The 21,455-nt window shown below is 51.9% G+C and overlaps 1 protein-coding gene across 1 annotated transcript; it reads left to right on the top strand.

Annotated features, from left to right (window-relative positions):
- Positions 1 to 239: 239 nt before the first annotated feature.
- Rspo1 (R-spondin 1) lies at positions 240 to 21,245 on the top strand. Its single transcript, XM_012516880.2, has 6 exons — positions 240 to 526; positions 4,053 to 4,432; positions 16,267 to 16,458; positions 18,584 to 18,733; positions 18,972 to 19,160; positions 19,832 to 21,245. Exons 2-6 carry the CDS (start codon positions 4,339 to 4,341, stop codon positions 19,996 to 19,998), a joined length of 792 nt encoding a protein of 263 aa, XP_012372334.1. The 5' UTR covers positions 240 to 526; positions 4,053 to 4,338; the 3' UTR covers positions 19,999 to 21,245.
- Positions 21,246 to 21,455: the final 210 nt, after the last annotated feature.

Here is a 21,455-nt window from a genome sequence, read left to right as displayed (position 1 = left end):
TTCCCGAGGGTCTGCGCCGGCCCGGGAGACTTGTCCTTGTGCCAGCCTCAAGCTCAAGGCGCAGCACGCCAGCTTGGGGCAAGGGCGTGCGGGAGGGGGATGCGGACTCCCGGGCCCGGCGCTCCAGTCCGTTTTTTCTTGTGGATCCCAAGAAGGGGGGCCAGCTGGGGGTGGGACCGCGAAGGGGGGATTCCCTCCTGCGTGAGAGCGCGGACTGGCCCCTCTCCCGGCTAGGCGCTCCGGGCGGCCGAGCGGAGGCGCGGCGGAGACACGAGCCCGGAGCGGCGAGCCGGAGTGGGGCCGTGGACCCTGGCCCTGAGAATAGCGAGGGCCTCTGAGAGCCGCCCCCAGGGGCTGATGCGCCGGGTGGGGCGCTGCCCCCGAGGGCGAGGGCGAGAGCCGCCCGCAGATTGAGCAATTTGGGAACGGGCGGGCGGAGCGCGGGCAAGCCGGGCGCCCAGGACGGTCCCGCGGCCGGCCTCGCCTTCGCCCTCTCGGGCCTGATCCGCGCGGCTGGCAGTGCCAGGTGAGTCCCGTCTCGGCCGCCCAGACCTCCGCCCCGTGCCCCCTGCCCCAGGAACCGGGCACCACGGGCCCTCCCGTCGGGGTTTGGCTGAGCTGGTTAGGGGGAGCTAAAGTCCGACTGCTCTGCTCTCATCCAGCTTAGGGAACACCTTTTAGACCCCCTCGTCGGAGTCCTGCCCCTCCAGGCATCCTGGAGCTAATAGCGCCCCTCCTTTGCTGCCTAGGGCTCCCTACGCCCACCCGCTCGCAACCCAGGCCGCCGACCCTATCAGATATCCCTCTAATGCAGACACTCTTCATCTCGGGACTCACTGCCTCCGACATCCTAGCCCAGGACCCGTGGTCCCTGGCGCCCCGGTGCCATCCCGCAGCCTGGGCCGGGGTCAGCGAGGCGCACCGCTCCAGGCCCTTTGGTCGGTCTCAGGGGAGCGGACCGATGGCCGGGTCGGGGGCTTGTGGGGGCGTTTGTGGCCGGAGTCCGAGAAGAGCTCGGTTGGAGTCGGCTGCTTAGAGGCAGGGGCTTCTGGGAAACTGGCCTCTCGGCCATGGAGAACTCTCTTGGCCCAGGCCGTCTCACCTGTCCTGGCGTCCCCGGGACGTGGGGAGCGAAGAGAAATGTGGGCACTGGGGCGTTGATGGAAGGGCGTGAATGAGCCTTGCTGCCAGCCGGGGGGTTAAGGCCGTGGGACCCGCCTCAGGACCCGGCTTGGCCCGGGAGAGCTGAGTCGGAGCGCTAGGCACCTACCCTGCCTGGCCCCACAGCCTGTTCCGCCGCCACAACTCTCCAGCCCACGATGGGCCAGGGGAACACTGAGAAACTATCTGAATGGCTTAGGTTTTGGGGTCGGTATCTGGCCCGGGATGGAGTACCAGTTTGTCCTGATAGTGTGGAAGGCAAGAAGGTTAAAGGTATTCCATCCCTCTGCTACTCCTGAGTCCACCCTATAGCGGTGTCCCCCTCCTCAGTGTGTGGCCTTCTCTCCCACCATGCCTCTCTTTTTGATCTCTTTCCAGCTCGCCCCTGACCCCCATCCCCTCTTCTACCTGTGTGTGAAGTTTCTACCTTCAAGTCAGGTGGTGTACCCTTGAGGTGAAGGTTCCTTTGCAATGTGAATTCCGTCCCTGGCCAAAAAAAAAAAAAAAAAGCTTAAAACTCATCATCCCAGAGGTGAGGGAAGCCAATATCACTTGCTCCAGCGAAATTCGCATCTTTATCCTCTTTTCCATTTGCCTCTGGGATTGTAGTTCCCTGGAGATTCAAGTGGGAGTGGGTGACTGTGGCAGGGACCAAGCTGAAAGCTGGGTCTGTGGAGGTGGCATTTGCTGAGTACTAACCTCTCATTCCAGGCATCATGCGAGGGGGTATGAAGTACAGAGACCTTCTCTTCCCTGAGGACCCTAGAAAAACTAATCACACAATGACACCAGAGTCTCGAGGACCTGGGTTTAATTCCAAGTTTGTCTGATGTAGTGTTAGTGAAATGCAGGGACTGAGGGAACAGATCTGCCCAGGGATCTCCTCTCTCATCCTGATAAATGCTTCGGTTAGATGCAAATCCTATCAGTTTGAGCGATTTCTTTCATGCCAGGGCAATCGACCACAAAGATAAAGGCAAACATGGAAATTGCATTCCAGTGCCCAGTATGAAGTTGGTATCCACACCATATGGGAAATGGTATGTTGCTTTTTAAGTGGCTATAGGCATGCAGACAGAAAGCCTTGGTCAGACAAAATACCACAGATACATTACTGACCCCTCCTACTGTATATGAGTGCCAGTCTGAACAGATTCACATAATACCTCATTTAAGCTATAAAGAATCAACTTTCTTGAAGGTAAGGAAACATCAGGCCAGGTAAGCTACTAAACCAAGGTAGCACAGTGGGCAAGTGGCAAAGCCAGCATCTGAAGCCTGGCAGTCTGACTCTGACGTTTGTGCTGGTCATCACCATGTTATACATTCAGCCTCTGAGTCAATGTACTTGAGGATGAAGACCCCAGGATGGTAAAATCAGCTGAACTTCCATAATCTTTTGGTGGTGGAAGAGTGTTATGGGGGCTGGGATGATGGGGAGGCTTTAGAGGGGCACAGAGGGGTTGGCACTGACAGGACATTTGGGGGTGGATGGGAGCATCTCTCCTGGCTCCAGACATAGCACCAGGTGGGACCCATCAGCCTCGTGTAAACACTTCTCACAGGCGGCTTAGCCACTTGAGTGTGTCTGACCTTCAAAGCCAGTGGGAGAGGCCAGGAGGGAGACACACAACTCCCTAGGGGATAATGATTTATCTCCTGTGCAGGTGCATTTATCACCTTCTGCTGGGGCCTCTTAGACAGGCGAGGGGGTGAACTAGGCACTCTAGAGCTGAGAGGGGAGGGGAGTAGGAAGGAGTGGGGCAGCACCTCCAGCTAGCATCTCAGCTCTCCCAGTAGGAAGCCAACACTCAGCTGACACACCCCACAAGCCTGTGAGACAGTCATGTTTATTCCCATTTGCTAGATGAAGAGACTGAGGTTCAGAGAGACTGAATGACCTGTTCAAAGACCACAAGCTGGCAGGCCGGCAAGCAGTGCTTCCCTCGGTCTGCCACAATTCCTGTGGTATGAGCCATATGCGCCCTGTTTTCATAGATCCCTGGACAAGGGAGAGCAAGCAGGGCTGTGTTCTGAGGGTGGGCATCCCAGGCATGCCAGGGGATGGATGTGGAGCCTGAGTTTGGAGCAGGGCACCTGTCCTGGCTCCAGGTGGGGTTCCAGGCCCAGGCATCCCACTTCCCAAACATATCTCCCAGGGGAGGGCGGCCCCGCCCCCATCACCCCAGCCACTGGGTCCAGAGCCCTGGCTTTCTCCGGCCTGAGGGATTATCGCCATTCTCTGTGCCTCTGGCGAGGGCAGGCATTGCTGCCTCTTTTATCCCTTCACAAAAGCCAGGCCTGCCAGGCCTGCTGTGTCAGAGTTTCTGTGCCTGGGGGGGGGGGGGTACTTCCTTTTCTCCCGCCAAGCATGGAGGGCCATACAGAGTCTGCGAGCTTGCTGGGGGGCCACTGCGTTAGCTCTGGAGCAGGTAAAGAACACGTGGGTGACTCAGCACTGGGAAGAAGGCTGACAGGTCCAGTAGCCAACAGAGCTCCTCTTCAAATGACAGGATATGATCGCAGCATGTGCTTTGTAGGGTAGACACAAAGAAGGACTTCCGTGTGAGCTAGCCAGTATCAGTCAGGGGTGGGGCCAGCTGGCTCCTATTATTGATAAATCACCAGCAATCCATAAATCTGGTTTGAGCATTCACTGTATTCTAGCGACTCAGGTAGCTGGCTCCAACGTCAGAGCAGGAAATTCTGCGAATGAGGAGCAGGAGCTAATTTCTTCTCCAGGATACCAGGTGGGTTACTTACAGTGTCGGGTCATTCCTTGAGTTCTCACAGACTCCTGAGTAGTGAAACCTAGGAAGGGGAAGATTTGAAGAATAGGATGGGGGTCCCAAGCTACCACAGAATTAATCCTTGTCTCCCCTTGCTTACAGGTTGGTCTGTGGGGTAGCCTGTTGCAGTGACGAAGGTCTCCCATATGACACTCACAGGAAGCTTTGAGGAGCTCTGCCTTGGAGGACCTTGGTTGGGGCTGATGGAGCGCTGGGCTCCCCACACCCTCTCTGTCCACAGTTGAGATTTTGGTGGATTTGGGCTGCAGCCCAGACCTGAATCTCCTGCTGCTGACCCAGCTTTGGAGGCACTAGCAAGAGCCCTGCACCACCCACTGCCCCCCAGGGACCACCCCTCCTGCCAGGGGCCGGGAGCTGGAGAGTGACTATGCGGCTTGGGCTCTGTGTGGTGGCCCTGGTTCTGAGCTGGACACACCTCACCGCCAGCAGCCGAGGGGTCAAGGGGAAGAGGCAGAGGCGGAGTGAGTAATGGTGTGGCCAGGACTACCGCTGGCCTTGGCAGTGGGAGAGGGCCACCCAGGGGGCCTGGGGCAGTGTCATTGTATGGTGACCATTGCAGACTTCTACTTTGTAGGTTTTACAGTAGGTTGCTGTGACTAGAGCATTCAGTTAGTGGATTGATGTGTCCAGATAATCTGCATCGTAGGTCACTCACTCTGTCGCTTTCCCCTTTGTAGGCCACTTTCTGGAATAATCCCTCTCTTAGGAGGATCCAGTTTGGGGATTATGCCCTTTGTGTAGTACCCATGGTGGTGCTTTCAGGAGGGGTCCCCACCTAGAGTGCTTGGTTCCCTCCTCACTGGCTTTGTAGTTCAGGGCTCCTTTGATGGCTGAAGTGTGGTCTCTCTGGGTCAGGAGTTCTGCACATGTGGGTGATGGGCAACAGGGCTTCCCCTGCCCAGATCTTAGGCAGGAGCAGTGGCACAAGCGGGTATAAGCCTCTCTCATCCCTCACATCCTGTGGCTTTTAAACAGACCTGGTAGGATTTGGGGAGCCACACTGGGGTAATGGGGAGGCAGACAGGCTGAGGTCTAGGCCTACCACCTGCACACCCGGGCAGCTTTGTTTTCTCTGCTTTCCCTAGTGAGCTTCCACAGGAGCTACCAATGCAAGAAAGAGGTCTCAGTGTCAAAAGAAAAGCAAATTCCATCTTTGTAGATGTGAAGAAAAGGGAAGAAATAAACCTTAGGAGTCAGAGTTGGAACCCAGGTTTCCTGATGCTTGTGAACCCTGTTTTCTTAAACAGAGCTTGATATAGCTCAAGATTAACCTGTCAGGATCCCCCCACCAAAAAGAAAAAAAATGCAGTAGGCATTCCACACCTTTTGCTTAATTCTTCAGTGATGGAACCCATGTCATGGGAATGGCTACTGTGTGACAGTGACTGGGAAGGGGCCTCTGGAGTCCCATTCTCCACATTCCTGTAATGAAAGCTGTCACATCACAGATAGGACGTCCCCCTGAATTCCCACCCAGCTCGGTCCTACTTTAGATTTCCCTTGGGACTGGTGCCCTGGGAAGGTTAAAAGGCATCGAATAGCCAAGGCCGGAACTCAGCCTAGAGAGAGAAGCTCAGAGAAATGATGAACCTGAACATCCCAGGCTTAACAGACAATTAGAGGTGGTTAGGTTTAGTCAGCAGCAAGGCCTTGATTTTCCTCCCTTCTCCTCTGTTATGGTGAGTATTATGGCCAGCTGTTTGGTGGCTTATAATCAATCTCCTCTATTTCTGAAATGAGAGAGAGAGAGAGAGAGAGAGAGAGAGAGAGAGAGAGAGAGCGCCACATTCACAACATGCACAGGTAGTTTACATGTACAGGGCCACACACCATACACACACCTAAACCAGGAGCCCTAAGACCTGGGTTAAAGTCTGTTGAACAGAAAAGGAAAGGAAAGGACAGAAGAGGAGAAGAGAGGAGAGGAGAAGAGAGTTCTAAACTGGTACAGCAGTGGCCAATCTAATGCAGCAATTTCCCTGCTCACTCTGTACACACATCTGGGCAGCCTCAGCAGCATGTAGTGTTGTCATTACCAAGTCATGTGAATAACCACCCTTGGTGGTGACAGTCAAGGATTGGGGAGAGGTGGAGACAGACTTGGGTGCAGTGAGCATCCAAAATGGACAGAGGCTCTGGGAAGAAAGACAGTGCCTGCCGCTGGGCAAGCTTTGTTCCTTAATAATCAGAAAACCACAGTTATTGGCTGAGTATGGTGGAGCACACCTGTAATCCCAGCATTTGGGCAGCTGAAGCAGGAGGATTACCTCCAGTTTGAGGCCAGCCTGGGCTACATAGTGAACCTTAGGTCAGCCTGAACTACATAGCAAGACCCTGTCTCAAAACACACACACACACACTAAAGTAAAATAAAGGGCTGGGGAGATGGCTCCGTGTAATAAGCACTTCCCTGGCAAGTGCAAGGGCCTGAGTTCAATCCCCGGTTCCAAAAAAAAAAAAAAAAAAAAAAAAATTAAAAATCAAGACAAACAAAAAAAGTCATCAAGCAGATATGTAATTTTACAGGAATACAGTAAAGCTTAAATAAGATAACAGATCTATGTCTGTCTGGAATGCTGGGGATAGAGCTGTCACACATGTTAGGCAAGCACCCTTTGCCACTGAGCTACATCCCCAGTGCTAGATACACATTTTTAATAACCTGTGTGAGGCATCAAGCCCTGTGTAGACTTCAGAATGCAAGCTGTAGTTAAGTGACCACTGTGTAGACTATTTCGTGTGAGGGTTTTGGAGAAGCAGGGAAGGGAAAGCGAGACTGAGACACTGTGTGTGGCTGCTGTGGCCTCTCACAGAGGACACTAGGCAGGTTGGGGCTCAGAACTGGGCTTGCTATGTGACATCCATCAACTGCGTGTCAAGAGGGCCCAGGAGCCACAACTCTAGAGCCAGCCAGATAGCTCAACAGACTAAAGCACCAGCTTAGACAAGAGCAGTGACCAGGGTTTGACCCCCAGTGTGCCACGCCGGCCTGGGTGTGATGGCGTGCGCCTGTAATCCCAGTGCTTGGGAGGCTGAAAACAGGAAGATCACTGTAAGTCTGATCTGTGTAGTGAGACCCTGTGGGCTCTGTACTAAAATACAAACAAAAAAACAAAACAAAAAAGCCACAACTCTAATCCTCAACTCTATACCACTTTTGGACTCAGAAATGTTTGCAAGATAGACTCCTGAAGGGAAAGAGAAAGAGTTGAGCAAAGCCCTTCGCTCTGGCTATGAATTGTGAAGGCTCAGGCGAGGCTGCCTCTTGTCCTCCACCAGCCTAACCCCTCTTCCAGTGCTGAGCTTCCTCCCCCCTTCTGAGCATCATCCTGAACTCTCACACTTCTTCTCTGCACAGAATCCGTCCTTACTGAGGCCTTTCTTCTTTCAACCCTATCCTCTCAGAGTCCCCCATTCCTACCTTGAGCCCCAACTTTCCAGATGCTGGGATCACCCCTTTTGCTCCTCTGACTGCCCCCCCTTCCCCCTGGAGCTGGCTCCTCTCCTACAGTGACCACCTTTGCAGTCCCTCTCCTCCAACCCCTGTGCATTGCTTGGGGCACTCAGCAAATGTCCACTGAAAGCCAGCAGAGCCAGGTCCTGGACTGCAAAGGCAAATCTTGAGGGTCTCTTGGGTGGTAGGGAGAGACCACTCAATCAGTGTCATGATTGCTGCCACAAGAAGAAACTGGGGGAGGGTAGAGCCCAAAGGAGCTGGTGGGCAGACGTGGGCACTGTTAGGGGAAGCTGGGAATGGCCCATAATGGCTTTCTAGGGAGCTCCAGGGTTTACCTGGACCAGCTCTGCTCCTGTCTGGTTTTCACACTGGGGATCTTTTGCATTGGCACGGGGTGCTCCGCCACAAAAGCTGGAAGTCGGTACACATCAGGGTGGAGTGAGTCAGGCCTGCTGGGCTGAGACAAGAGGCCTGGGGACAGAACCTGCAGACCTAGACAGAAGGCAGATGGTGACACCCTTTGCTCTTACCAGAACGAGGAGGCTAGGCATGTTCTGAATTCAGCTGTGGGTGATCATGAGGCATGTAGAGATTTCCTTCTGTGGGCACATGGTCTAGCTGCAGTCAAAGGTTTGGGGGTAGCTGGGAGACAGGCAGGCTGGGCCCTGAAGAGAAAAAATAAGGGTCTAGGCTGAGCTAAAGAGCACTGGGTCTTCCCAGTGTGGGAACACACAGGGCTTGCTGAGTATGCAGGAGATGGCCCTGGCTACCAGGAAGACCCAAGAATAGACACATCTCCCCTGAAGGAGCCTTCCTGCTCCTTCCTCCATCTGGTCCCCAAGGCCCCACTCCCTGTCTTCCCAGCAAATTCACTCAAGTCTCTGGTATTGAATCTCATTCCCCCAAAGCTGGATTCCACCCCACAACCAAGGGCATCACCCCCTGGGTTATGGATATCCCTCTCCATCCTCCACTGAACTCCAGTACAGTCTCACACCCCATACTTTAGGGAGTACAGAGAGATCTGTGCCCTTGCCGTCCTACAGTGGAGCTCTACGCTTTTGGGGCTTCTCACCCCTGCCCTGGGCTCCCATTCAGAAATAAGACGGTCTCTGCCCTCCAAAGCTCTTTCGAGGGTGAGCAGAAGACATAGCAATAGACACTAACAACATGAGGTGACGTCTGCCTGACAGACCTCAGGACCACAGACGCGGGAATTTGAGATATACACCATCCAGACGTGCAGGCAGCAGGTGAGCTCAAGAAAGACTGCCTGGAGGAGGCGACTTTAGTTCTGAGGCTTGAAGGAGATAGGCAGGCTCAGGAGGAGGAAGGCAGTTCCAGGCAGAAAGACCCACGTGGGCAAAGGCGCAGAGGTGTAGAATAGTATGATATGTCCAGAAAAGCAAAAACGGATCCATCTTAGAAGTTATGCTGAGAGAGGAGATGGGTGGGATCAGCTCACAAAAGCTTTTGAGGCCTGGCAAGGAGTTGGATCTTAATTCTGCAGGTGATAGGCAGCTATGGATGGATATGAGGCAGGGCTGTGACACACCAGCTGTCTTCGAGGTTAAGAGATCCCTGGAGATGAGTTGGAAATTGGAAGAAATGAAGACCATAGAGCTGGGGAGCTGTAAGCCAGACCCTGTTCCTCAGTTGAACCTTATAGCTGGGCAACGCCTCATGATAGCCCAGCAACTTGAAAGGTTTTTACAACTTGAAAGATTATTGGACAGGGGGAGGTAGGAGGGACCCCAGGGAGGCTACCAGAGGCTACCAGCTTGAGAATAGCTGGAGCACAGTAGTTGTGTGAGCCTGCAGGGGAAGGTGTGTGTGTGTGTGTGTGTGTGTGTGTGTGTGTGTGTGACAGAGACAGAGACAGAAAGACAGAGAGACAAAGAAAGATAAAGAGACAGACAGACAGAAGGGCCCATAGGATGAGGTCCTATAGAAGACCCTTTCCCCTTTCTGAGCTCCCTGGCCCTGCAGAGGACTGCTCCACCCTAAAAAAGCAGCCAGAGGGATCTTGCTAAGCTGCCAGTCAGACCCCTCCATGGTCCTTTTCCTCACCAATACCTTAAGGCCCTGTTTTCTGCCACACGAAGACCCCAAGACGTTCGGTGTCTCGAGCCCCTCTCACAGGCTTCTCTTGCTGTGTGGAAGGCCTGCTTCCTCCAACTGCTGCACCGCTCTGTGTGCCCACTGCCATTGTGGTGAACAGCCCCACTTCCCTTGCCCTAGCCAGACTTTATTTGCTACGCCTCCTTGGGGCTCCTGTGGGGGTTTCAGTGAACAAGGAACAAGCCCGTTTCCCTTGGAATCCTATCATATCCCCTCTGTTAGTCAGCTCTTCACTGCTATGACAAAAAACCTGAGAATAATAACCTAGAGAGGGGCTGGGGAGATAGCTCAGTAGAACTGGCACTTGACTAGAAAGCGCGAGGGCCTGAGTTCAATCCCCAGTTCCACCAAATAATAATAATAATAATAATAATAATAATAATAATAATAATAATAACCACCTAGAAAAAGACAGATGTATTTTGGCTCCAGTTTCAGCAGTGCCAGTCTGCAGCTGGCTGGCTCCACTGTATTGAGGCCTGTGGTGAGGCAGAAACGTCATGTGAAAGGGCATGAGGGAGGAAGCTACTCTGCCATGGCAGCCCAGAAGCAGAGAAGAGGTGAGAACTGGGAGCATGGCCTGGGATCTAAATGTCATCCCCTCAGTTATACCCTGGGGCCTGCTTCCTTTACCCAGCCCCAACCTCCCTCCAACAATGCCATGAAATTATTATCTTGCCCGGCACAGTGGTGCATGCCTATAAAATCCCAACACTTTGGGAGGCTGAGACAGAAGGATCACCTGGGCAACCTAGCAAGACACTATCTCAAAATAAAAAATTTTAAAAAGTAATGGGAATCAAATCCCTCTGTCCCTTGTGGCTGACCCTACTCTCTGACCTCCCCTTGGCCCAGCCTGGCCCGTCTCTGACCTCTGTCTCCTCAGGTCCTCACAGAATGGGCTCACTGTGTCTCTGTCACCTCTCACCTCATCCGCTCTCTCCACATCTCTGAGCCTCTGCCCTCCTCCATTCTCGCCTCCTTCCCTTCTGCTTTCATCCCTCCACTGACCCTGCCCTTCTCAGCGGCACCTACCAGTGACCCACTGGGGTCAAGTCATGGAGATTCACTTCAGTCCTCAGGGGCACTGGCCTTTTTCCCAAAGATCACTCCCTTTTAGAACCCCCACCTCTCCGAGGGTTTTTCCTGGCTTTTCTCCCAAGTCCCTCTTCCTCTGGTTCTCTGGAGTGAAGGTGTTATCCAGGGATCACCGCCTCTTCCCACAGCTTCCTCCCGAGGCTGCCTTTCCACTCTGAGAGGTTTAATGTCCAACTTCTGTCCCTCACAGCTGACTTTTTTAAAAAGATGTTGCTACTTCCTCTGCTTCTTACCTTGCTTTTAACCTCCACCTATTGCCTTCCACTGTCCACCCCTACTGTCCCACGAGAACCCCAACCCCACCAGTGTCACCAGCAGCCTGTCTGTTGCCATGAGGTCTCAGCAACACCCTGCATGCTGACACCTCCCTCTCCTCTTGAGTATGTTTCTCTGGCTTCCAGGATGCAACAAGCCTTTTTTAAAAACAGTACCAGGGAAACGAACTTGGGACCTTGAGCTTGCCAGGCAGGTGCTTATGCCACTGAGCTATCTCCCTGACCTTTTTTTTAGATAGGGTTTTATGTACACCCAGGCTAGCCTGGCATTTACAGAAGTCTTCCTGCCTCAGCCTCCAAAGTGTTGGGATTACTGCTATGCACCGCCACCCCTCGCTGCAATAAGCTTAGCTTTTTAAGGTTGCCTCCCTGGTATGTCAGCCCCTTCTCAGCCTCTTCATTGCCTACTCTTTTGCTGTTCTCTGAAAGGTCTAGTCCCTTTCCCTACCCTCCTTGCCATCTCAGGGACCCACATGCCCTTGAAGGTTGTTTTCACATCAAGGACTCTGCATCTCAAGCGCCAGCCATGTTTCCCTTGAGTTCCAGGCCTGTGTCAGCTGCCCACTAGACCTCCTCCTGGTAGACATCCAGTCCCACGGGGGCCACACCACCACTGTGTCTAAAGCCTAAGCTCTCATGTCCCCACCCCTACGCCCCCGGCTCTGCTGTTGCTCCTGGGGTCCCCTTCTCAGCAGAAGGCTGACAACCATTCTGCGACTCAGGTCCAGCGTCTCGTAGGGACCCAGATGTGTGCTTTTCCTTGCTGCCCCACCCCCGCCCCGCATCTGCTCATCTCTCAGCCTATGGATTCCACAGCCTGGATGTCTATGCCCCTCCCTCCTCGTGGCTCAGCCTAAGCTCTTGTTCCCCGGAGTTCCAACCCAGGCACCGTCCTGCCTCTACTTTTGCTGCTTCTGCCATCCATTCTCCACTCTACAGCATCACCTTGCTGAAAGGCCTGGCCACGTCCCCTGTCTGAGCCCCTCCAGTGACTCTTTGTTGTCTTTCAGATAATATCTGAACACTTTCTACAGACCCCAAATCCTTCCTGGTCTGGCCCCTACTTCTCCATCCAGCTTCTTGTCTGAATGTCAACTACACTGCTGTGTTGAACTAATTTTAGTCCCTAAATGTGTCATGTCACACTCTCCCTGCCATGTCACAGGTTGTGCTCAAGGAAAATGTACAAGCAGAGCACTGCTGTTTGTGTGGGTGGTGGGTGATAGGATTCTGAGGCCGTTTGCAAGCCAATGAGACACCTGGGTCACCAGCCACCAATGGGTCACTTCAGTTCCTGAAGAAACTAAGGCAGAAACCCAGAGGCAATGTTCATTTTAACAATGAATTAAGTTAAAAATAGCAATAGACAATTTCACACCTTCAGATAGACTTACTAATTTGTAATACAGCTGAAAAAAAGGCCCGGACTGGAAAAATAATCCTAAAGACTCCTTCATAACTGCAATATAGTATTTGGAATATTTTTCTTTGTGTGCTAACACAACAAGAATGATACTCAGTTTTAAATGTATTAACCAAATAGATCTGATTCTACAAAGAAATTTCATGTTCGATACAACTAATCTAGTCCTACTTTCGATGTCCCCAGCTGCTATATTTTCCTAAACCTGCCGTTTATGTGCTGTGTTCCTCTCTGCCTGGAACACAGTAGCTAAGAAAACTTGGTTGAGTGATTTATTTTTACTTTATTTATTTATTTTTGGTTGAGTAATTTAACCTCTTTATTTAGTCATCTGCAAAAATGAGGATTATTAAAAACAGTAGTACCTAGCTTGTGGGCTATTGGAAGGATTAAATGAGTTAATGCTTGTCAAACCCTGAGAATGGAATTTGTGTTCAGTGTTGAGTAATAAGCCACCCTTATTGGGACTATTATTATTGTTACTATTATTAGTTATGTATTTAGTCCAGGGTCTACAAGGTCTCACTACACAGATTGGACTTGTAGTGATCCTCCTGTTTACAGCCTCCCAAGAGCTGGGATTACAGGCATATACCACCATGCCCAGTCTCATCGCCTTCTCAGCATGCCCCGGGGGCAGGGCCGGCACGACACACTAGGGATCGAACCCCAGTCGCTATGCCTGCCTAAGCAGGCGCTTTAGTCCACTGAGCTATCTGGCCGGCCCTCACCATGACTATTATTGTGTTGTTATGACCGCGGCTGTGTTTGTGTGCTCCTTTTCCCTTCTCCTGCCTGAAGTCAGGAGCCTTCCCTGGAGCATTCTCGACTGCCAGCCGCCCTGCCAAGGACAAGGCCTTGGCTCCCTGTTTCCAGGGTGGAAAGGAGGGCACATGGTTCACTGCTTTTCCTGGCCTTGTACACTGGGACTTTGGCTGCTGGTCTGGCTGGGTACGCAGCCTGAGCACCAGGCACGCTCTCCTGAGCCATCTCCTGCCCTCTTACTCTGATTTTCCCTACTGTCTGTCTCCAGCTTGTGTCTTGGCTTCTCCTTGCCTGGGTCCTCCTAACGACTCAATCTTCCTCCTCAGTTGAATTCTCTTCCTGTGGGCATTTTCTAGCGTCTGGCCCCACAGTTCATTTATGCCCTAGGCCAAATATCTGGGAATCACCCCAGACTTCTCCCAGTTCTTCTCTGCCCATTAGCCATAAGTATCATCTGAACACTTTTTAAAATAGTGACAAGTCCCAGCACTCAGAAGCCTGAGGCAGGAGGATCATTGCAAGTTCAAGACCAGCCTGAGATACAAAGGGAGCTCAAGGCCAGCCTGAACAGCATAGCAAGACCCTGTCTTAAAAAGACAAAATAATAAATGAATAAAATACTGGCAAAGTTTATTTGAAAAGTGAGGGGTGAAGGAGAAACTGGCTCTACAGAGCAAACTTGAGCCAAACAAGAGAGGAAAAAAGAAAAGCAAAAATAAAACACCTTGGACTCCACAGGACGGGCTACTGTGAAGAATCACGGTGGCCCTGAACACCTTCCAAGTCAGTCTTTTTCTCTCTGTCTCCACTAAGCAGAATTCTGTTTACTCTCTCTCCACCCCTCTCACCTGGGTGACCTAGTCATCTTCCTTCCAGATAACCCTTCAGTCACTGGTGCCCACCCTGACTGCCAGGAAGTTCTTTCTAATGTGTCAATTGGACCGACCTTACTCCTGCTTAATTTTCCCATGGCTCCCAGTTGGCTAAGTTGTTCCAAAAAGACTCCAAGAATTAAACTGCAAAACAAGTATTGCCAAAATGTTTGGAAAACACAGCTTACTCTTTCTTCTCTTAGTCACACCGCAAGAAGTGTAACGAAGATTCCAAAAGGCCCCACACCAAGATGCCTGTTTAGATTGGTGTGACACGCTGGTTCTGGGTCTTACCTGAGACACTAGGTTTTTTCCCCACGTTCTCCTATTTATTGTTATATAAAATTTTTTTAAAAAATATTTCATTTATTTATTTGTTTGGTACAGGGTCTTGCTACACAGCTTGGACTCATAGTGATCTTCCTGTCTCAGCCTCCCCAGCGCTGAGATTACAGTCCTGTGCCACCATGCTCGGCCAGTAACTCCTCCTATTAACAGTTGGGAGAATTCTTCTTCCAAGGAACACTCTTGGAGAAATGCTACCTGGCAAATTAAATTTTAAGTACACATCCTTAGCATGGTATAAAAATAGGACACTTCCTTTTCCACCATTCCCCCATTCATGTTTCCCTCTGTGTCAGAGTGTCTGCAGCTCTGTGTGTAGCTCTGTTCACCCTTGTGGTCCTGCTGTGTCCAGCACTTGTACCTCTTCTTCCCTCCACAGTGCCTGTATCTCTCCCTTGGAGTCCACTGTTTCTTGGCTTGGTGGCTGTCACCGTTCGTTTGCCTGTTGCCTGTTTTCACTGCAAGGGCCGTTCCTCTGTGGAGCGGCTGAGCTTGTTGGGCTCACGCTCTCCAACACTCACACTGTGCACGGTGCATGGCTGAGCAGTGGCAGAGCAGGGTCAGAGCTCCGAGATTCAGTGCTGGGATGGGAGAGCTCAGTGCCTCCGAGGATAGTTCTAAGCTAGGCTTTGTCAACCGCAAAACCACTGACACTGTGGACCACATGGTTGTTTGTTGTAGGGACTGCTGTGTGTATTAGAAAATGTTCATTAGCATCCATGAGTGGTTCACCTCCTAGTGATGATAAAAAGAAATGTCTGGGGGCTGGGGAGATAGCTCAGTGGGATAAACACCTGCCTAGCAAGCTCAAAGTCCTGAGTTCGATCCCTGGTACCAACCCCCCACAAAGAAAAAAATGTCTGTAGGTGCCAAGTGCACACATCTATAATCCTAGAATTCTAGGAGACTGAGGCAGAAGATGGCAAGCTCCAGCCCAGGTTGGGCAATTTAGCCACTTAGTGAGAACCTGTCACAAAATTTAAAAAATATTAAAAGAGTTGGGAATATAGCTCAATGTGAAAGCCCTGAGTTCAGTTTTCAGTACAAAAACGAGGCCTTTACACATTGTCAAATGTCCCCTGGAATTTATTTTTTATTTTCATTGTTTTGATAGCAGGGATCAAACTCGGAATCTTGTGCTTGCCAGGCAAGCACTTACTCCACTGAGCTCTCTCCCTGGCCCTTCAAATGTCCCCTGGGGAACAAATCATCCCTGGTTGAGACCACTATTCTAGACATAGGTTATTTTAGTTATTTTCCTATGTCTGGGTAGGTGACTCTTTCCTCAGGCAGTTTAATCTTAAACTTAAAACTTTTTTTAAGTTTTAAGTTTAAAACTCCTTAAAACTTTATCAGACATTAGCCAGGCATAGTGGTGCATACTTGTAATCCCAGCACTTAAGAGACTGAGGCAGGAGGATCAGTGTGAGTTCAAGGTCACCCTGGACTACATAGTGAGTTCAAGACCAAGCTGGACTGCTAGTGAGACTCTGTCTCAAAACAAAACAAAACAAAACAAAACAACACAACCAGAATGCAAATAAAAAACAACTTTATCAGACATCTAAATGAATAAACAAACAAACCTCCATTCTATACCAGAGGCTGAATTTTCCTCTCTCTGGGGAGAGTTAAGTAAGTTCCAGGAAGGTTGAGGATGGAGGATCTAACCTAGAAAAGGTGCCCGTGTAGGACCTGGCAAGGCAGTGGGATGGGTAGGTCTGCACCCCAGACATCTACCTAGTTCCCTGGGATAGAAGACTGCTACGATGTGCAGAAGGGGGCCTTGCAGTGAGCTGCCAACCAGACCGGTGCTTTCTGAGAAGCACATTCTTGGGTAGAACGAAACTCCCATCTGCCCCACCCCTGTCCCCACAGGAGCTTGGAAAGAAGAGGGCTCTTCTGTGGCTGCCTTCTCACACTTGCTCTGTCCTTGCAGTCAGTGCTGAGGGGAGCCAAGCCTGTGCCAAGGGCTGCGAGCTCTGCTCCGAGGTCAACGGCTGCCTCAAGTGTTCACCCAAGCTGTTCATCCTGCTGGAGCGGAACGACATCCGCCAGGTGGGCGTCTGCTTGCCGTCCTGCCCGCCTGGATACTTTGATGCCCGAAACCCCGACATGAACAAGTGCATCAGTGAGTGTGGGCATGCTCAAGAGGGGCACTGGAGCCTGCACCCTGGGAGAGGGTGCTTTGAGCTGTTGGTGGCCTGTAAGGGACACAGAGAGAGGGACTAATGAGAGGGACACTAATGAGAGCGGATGAGGCTCTTGACTTGTGTCCTGAACTGCCAGCATGACGTCTCCCCAGATATCCCACCCACACTTCCCAATCCGGGTCTAGAACAGGACCCGTCTCCACCCTCAACACCTACCCACATTCCTGTGCCCACAGGTCATGCTCAGTGTCCCAACTCATCAACCAAGCTGTAGACCTGACGACCTGCCTCTCACATGTGCTGCTCTCCCACCTGCTCAATCAATACCCATCTCCTTCCCCTCTTCATGCCATGGTCTTACCAACACCTCTCCCCTGGTCCCCAACTGTCCTCCAGCCTGCATGGCCTTGCCTCCAACCTGCCCTCCACACTACAGCCAGAAAGGTGCTCCTGAGAACACAGCCTATCCTAACCCACATCTGCTGGAAAACCACTGCTGGCTCCAAACTGGCTGTGAGCAAGTCCAAGTTTGGCCGGCCTGCTCCTTCACTCCCCTCCCCCATTGCCTGGCTCCACTTCACCACACCAGCTACCTACCGCGCCACCTCATCTGTGCCATACTGGGGGGGGGGGACACACAGTGAACACACCCGAGTGAGCAGTGCCAGTGTCCTCTCCCATCTGTCCAGGACCTTGTGGTTTAGAACATATTTCCAGCTTGCGTTTCAGTTGAGCCCCTCAACAACCTTCAGAGCCTTGATGGCTGATAACTTGGGGGGCATGCTGGGCTCCAGCTTGAACCCCATTGAGTTCTGATCTTGGTGTTGCTGCATATTCCTTGTATGACCCTGAGCATATCTCAGCCTCTTTGCACCACGTTTTTAAAATGACAGTACCAGCTTTTGCCCTCTGGGGTTGTGAGATGCACCTACAAAGCTCTTGGTATCTGGCATTCAGTGCAGTGGACCTGCTGTTACTATTTGAGTTCTTGTTTTACAAATAACCAGACCCAGGAGTCAGAGCACAGGGAAGGAAAGAAAGGATAGAAGGAAGGAGCTGAGGCTGAGATAGCCACAGAGGTTAGGAGGTGCAGAGGAAAGAGGAGCAGGGAGGGAGCTTGCAAATGGAGGCAGGACCAGGCTGTCCTCTTGATCTTCAAGATTTTGCAAGGAGGTGCTGGGGAGATGGCTCAGTGGAATAAATGCTTCCCTGGCAAGTGCAAGGGCCTGAGTTCAATCCCTGGTTCTGAAAAAAAAAAGAAAAGAAAAGAAAAGAAAAGAAAAGATTTTGGGGGAAGGGGGTTCTTGGCTGTGCCAACTGCTGAGAAACTGGCAGCCTGGGCTTCAGGTGTCAGAGACTGGATGAATTCAGCCCTGCCCACAAGCCAGGAAGGGAGAGATTGTGAAAGACCCGCCTGGTCCCAGCCAAGCCCTACACAACCCACCCTCCCCCAGAGGAGGGAACTGGCGGGAGGTAAGCAGGGAGGGACCCACAAGTCCAACCAAGGTGGGTCCTGGAACTTGGGCTTGCACAAGAAGAGGAATTTGCCCTGGGATTGCCCCCTGCTCCTCCTAGCAGATTCCTTCTACATTGGCAGGAGGAGAACAAGTGCTGGGATGCTGGGGATGCCCAGTGACAAGGGCAAGGGAGTCCACCCAGCCACTCTGTAGGTGTTGTCATACCCCTTTCTTCCTCCACTCCAGTTGGGGATGGGGATGAGATGAGATTCTATGAGATGCTGAAACACTCTTCTCCCACCCCACCAAGCCCAGAGGGGCCTTTTCCTCTAATTCTCCTGAAGCCAGTTCTCTTAGGCCTCACCCTGGGCTCCAAGGCTTGATTCTGGGCTCAGGTTCAGGTTGGCTAATGGTGGCAAGAGTCTCAGCCATCCCTTGGGGGCAGCCCCTTCAGCCTCCTCTCTCCTGTGCTGCCTTTGTCTCTTCTACCTTCTCCTCCCAAGATACCTCAGCTGTGATTGAAGATGGAGGTCAAAGTCCTGTCCTCTGTGTGGGTGGGCATGGCTCGATGGATGTTGGGACTAGGCATGAGGAAAGTGTTCATACCAGGCTGGGCCAGAGGCCTCCAATTTGGTCCTGTCCACAGGATGCAAGATTGAGCACTGCGAGGCCTGCTTCAGCCACAACTTCTGCACCAAGTGTCAGGAGGGCCGCTATTTACACAAGGGTCGCTGCTACCCATCCTGTCCTGAGGGCTCCACCCCCACCAATGGCACCATGGAGTGCAGCAGTCCTGGTAAGCTGCAGTGGAGGTTGCAGGTAGAGTCTGGGACCCCAGGCTAAGAGGAAGGATGGGAGGCGGGGACAATGTACCCAAAAAGCTTGCCTCCCTCATCTTCTGGGGTTGCCATGTGACTCTTTCTACCCTCCAGACTAAAGATGTCTGGCCTGAGGCCCCCTGAGGAGTTCTGCTTGGGGGAGGAGGAGCGCCCTTCCTCCTCTTCCTTCTCTCCTGTTCCCTCTCCTCATGCCAGCACAATGTGAAATGAGCGAGTGGTCACCGTGGGGGCCCTGCTCCAAAAAGAAGAAGCTCTGTGGCTTCCGGAAGGGCTCTGAGGAACGGACACGCAGAGTGCTCTATGCACCTGGTGGGGACCACACCATCTGCTCTGACACCAAGGAGACCCGGAGGTGCACGGTGCGGAGGACGCCGTGTCCTGATGGTGAGCTGCAGCCTCTGCCTCCCTGGGGTCCAGTCACCTCTAGAACCAGGCAGGTTCTCACAGCAAGGCCAGATGGAGAATCCTCAAATCAAGGCCTTGTGCGATCCAAGCTCAAAGCCATGTCCTGGCAGACAGCAGTGTCACAGAACTGTGGCAGGAGCTGGAAGCTTCTGTGGTCTCCATCCCTGCAGTGTCCCCATTTTCTGTGGATATTCATGCTAGAAGGACCCTTGAGGGTCAGATGGCAGATGGGTTAAGCCCTAAAAACAGGCAGTTATTCAAATTGGACCATATGGCCTGCAGTGGAAATGAAGTTGCTGCTGCTCCTTGTCTGGCCCCAGAGGTTGCAGGCAAGAGGCAGGAGGTCCTGCCAATTCTGAGGCACACTGAGCACCTGCCAAGAGCTCTAGGCCCATGGGGACCCAATGTGTGAGAAGGACACGAGGAAGGGGAGGGTGTTTGGTGTGCACTGAGGGGTAAGGAGAAGGCTCTAGAGAAGCTCAATACCCATGTTGTCCCATCTTTAGTAGCTGCTGATCAGAAGAGACCTTGAGGTAACCAGAGCCTCCAGGCCTCCTCCCTGCCAAGCTTTCTTATTGTTCTGTTCCCTTGTCCTGCCCAGCGTCTCTGTACATTCTTGCTGATTCTTCCCACTGTCTGGGTTGTTGTAGGGCAGAAGAGGAGGAAGGGCAGCCAGGGACGGCGGGAGAACCCCAACAGGAACCCGGGCAGGAAGGAGAATGGCCTGAGCTCTCGGAGACGCAAGGGGCAGCAGCATCTGCCACAGCAGCCACAGCCGGGGACAGTGGGACCACTCACATCTGCTGGGCCCACCTAAGCACAGTGCCCAGCCTCCAGGCACATGCCAAAGAGCTTTGTGCGGCTTTGTGTGAGAAACACTTCCCAGAACTGAACCATCGGGGGCAGTGTGTACACACACACTCCATTCATCCATGCACTCACAGACATGTCTACATGTGCAACCAGACATACACACCCATGTGCGCGCGCACACACACACACACACACACACACACACAGCTGAGGCCATCCTGTGGCCCTGCAGTACACAATTGGAATATGATGCACACAGTGCATGTGTCAGACCATTTGTTAGCATCCAAATACCAGCTTGGTAGGGTGGGACGTCCTGGAGAAGCTGTTGGGATTGCACTGCCAGGTGTGATGGACCAGCCAAAGCCTGAGGACTTCTGAGGGAGAAGAACTCATCCTGCCTTGTTCAGCATGCCAGCTGTGTGACTTTATCTTGGGGAGCATCCCTATGCATCCGTGATACATTATCAGGACTGACCTGACTCAAAAAACTGCTTAAAGGTTTATTTCAAATTAAAAAAAAAAAAGAAAGAAAGAAGAAAGAACAGTAGCCCTAGGTACCATGTTCTGTTTCAGGGTGCAAGGATGGGGGTAGGGAGCAGGGCTGATTTCTAGAGGCCCCTGAACAGCCTCTGCAACAAGGATCCCGAGTAGGAGGAACACTTCAGGAAAATTCTGAGAGCAGTACCCAGGTCCTCTTCATTCTCACTACTCAGAATGTGCTCTGTGAAGTGACACAATATTGTCACCAAGCACTTGTTAGAAATGAGAGTCTAAGGTCCCATCCCTGACTGGATAAAACAGGGTATGCATTTTCACAGGGGTCCTCATGAGATCAGGAAGCGAAAGGCTCTGGGCCAGCTCGAAAGCACGCTTTCCATCTGGGAGGGTCTGTGAAGGGAAGAGGAGGCTCGGGCTCCCAGTGGTGGCTAGGGATGGGTGGCCCTGCAGAAGGGCAAGGCAGTGGGATGCCTTCTGTGGCGTGCTAGTTTCCACTGGCATCAGTCAATGTGTCGGGGGTTGGTTGGTTTCCAGAGAGACCCAGCTTGTTCTCATAGGCCTCACAGGTCAGTGGAAGAGACAGGCCTGCCTCAGTAATCATACAAATAAGTGCATGAATGTGACAGACTGAGTCAGGGCAAGCAAACGCTGGTGCATGCATATTTCTATGAATGTGAATACAATCAGGTACTGAAGTAAAGCTTTATCTCAGCAAGGTTTTCTCAGGAGGAGGTGAGAGCTGAGCCATTCTCTGAAAGCTGAATATATTTAAAACAGAGACTGGAGCAATGGCATTCTAGACTGGTACGCCCAGAAGAAATATGCATGCCACATATGGAATTTAATATCTTCTGGTAGCCATAATTTAACCAGATATCTGTTGCCTGCCCAAATATATGCAAAATATTATCTTTTTAAAATGTAATCAACATAAAAAAATTTGAGAGATCATTCACATTT

The sequence above is a fragment of the Octodon degus genome, unplaced genomic scaffold (assembly GCF_000260255.1).
Source record: "Octodon degus isolate 3935 unplaced genomic scaffold, OctDeg1.0 scaffold00130, whole genome shotgun sequence".
Taxonomy (NCBI): Eukaryota; Metazoa; Chordata; class Mammalia; order Rodentia; family Octodontidae; genus Octodon; species Octodon degus.
Note: the sequence above shows the minus strand (reverse complement) of the source record. Positions and strands in the feature narration are given on the sequence as shown.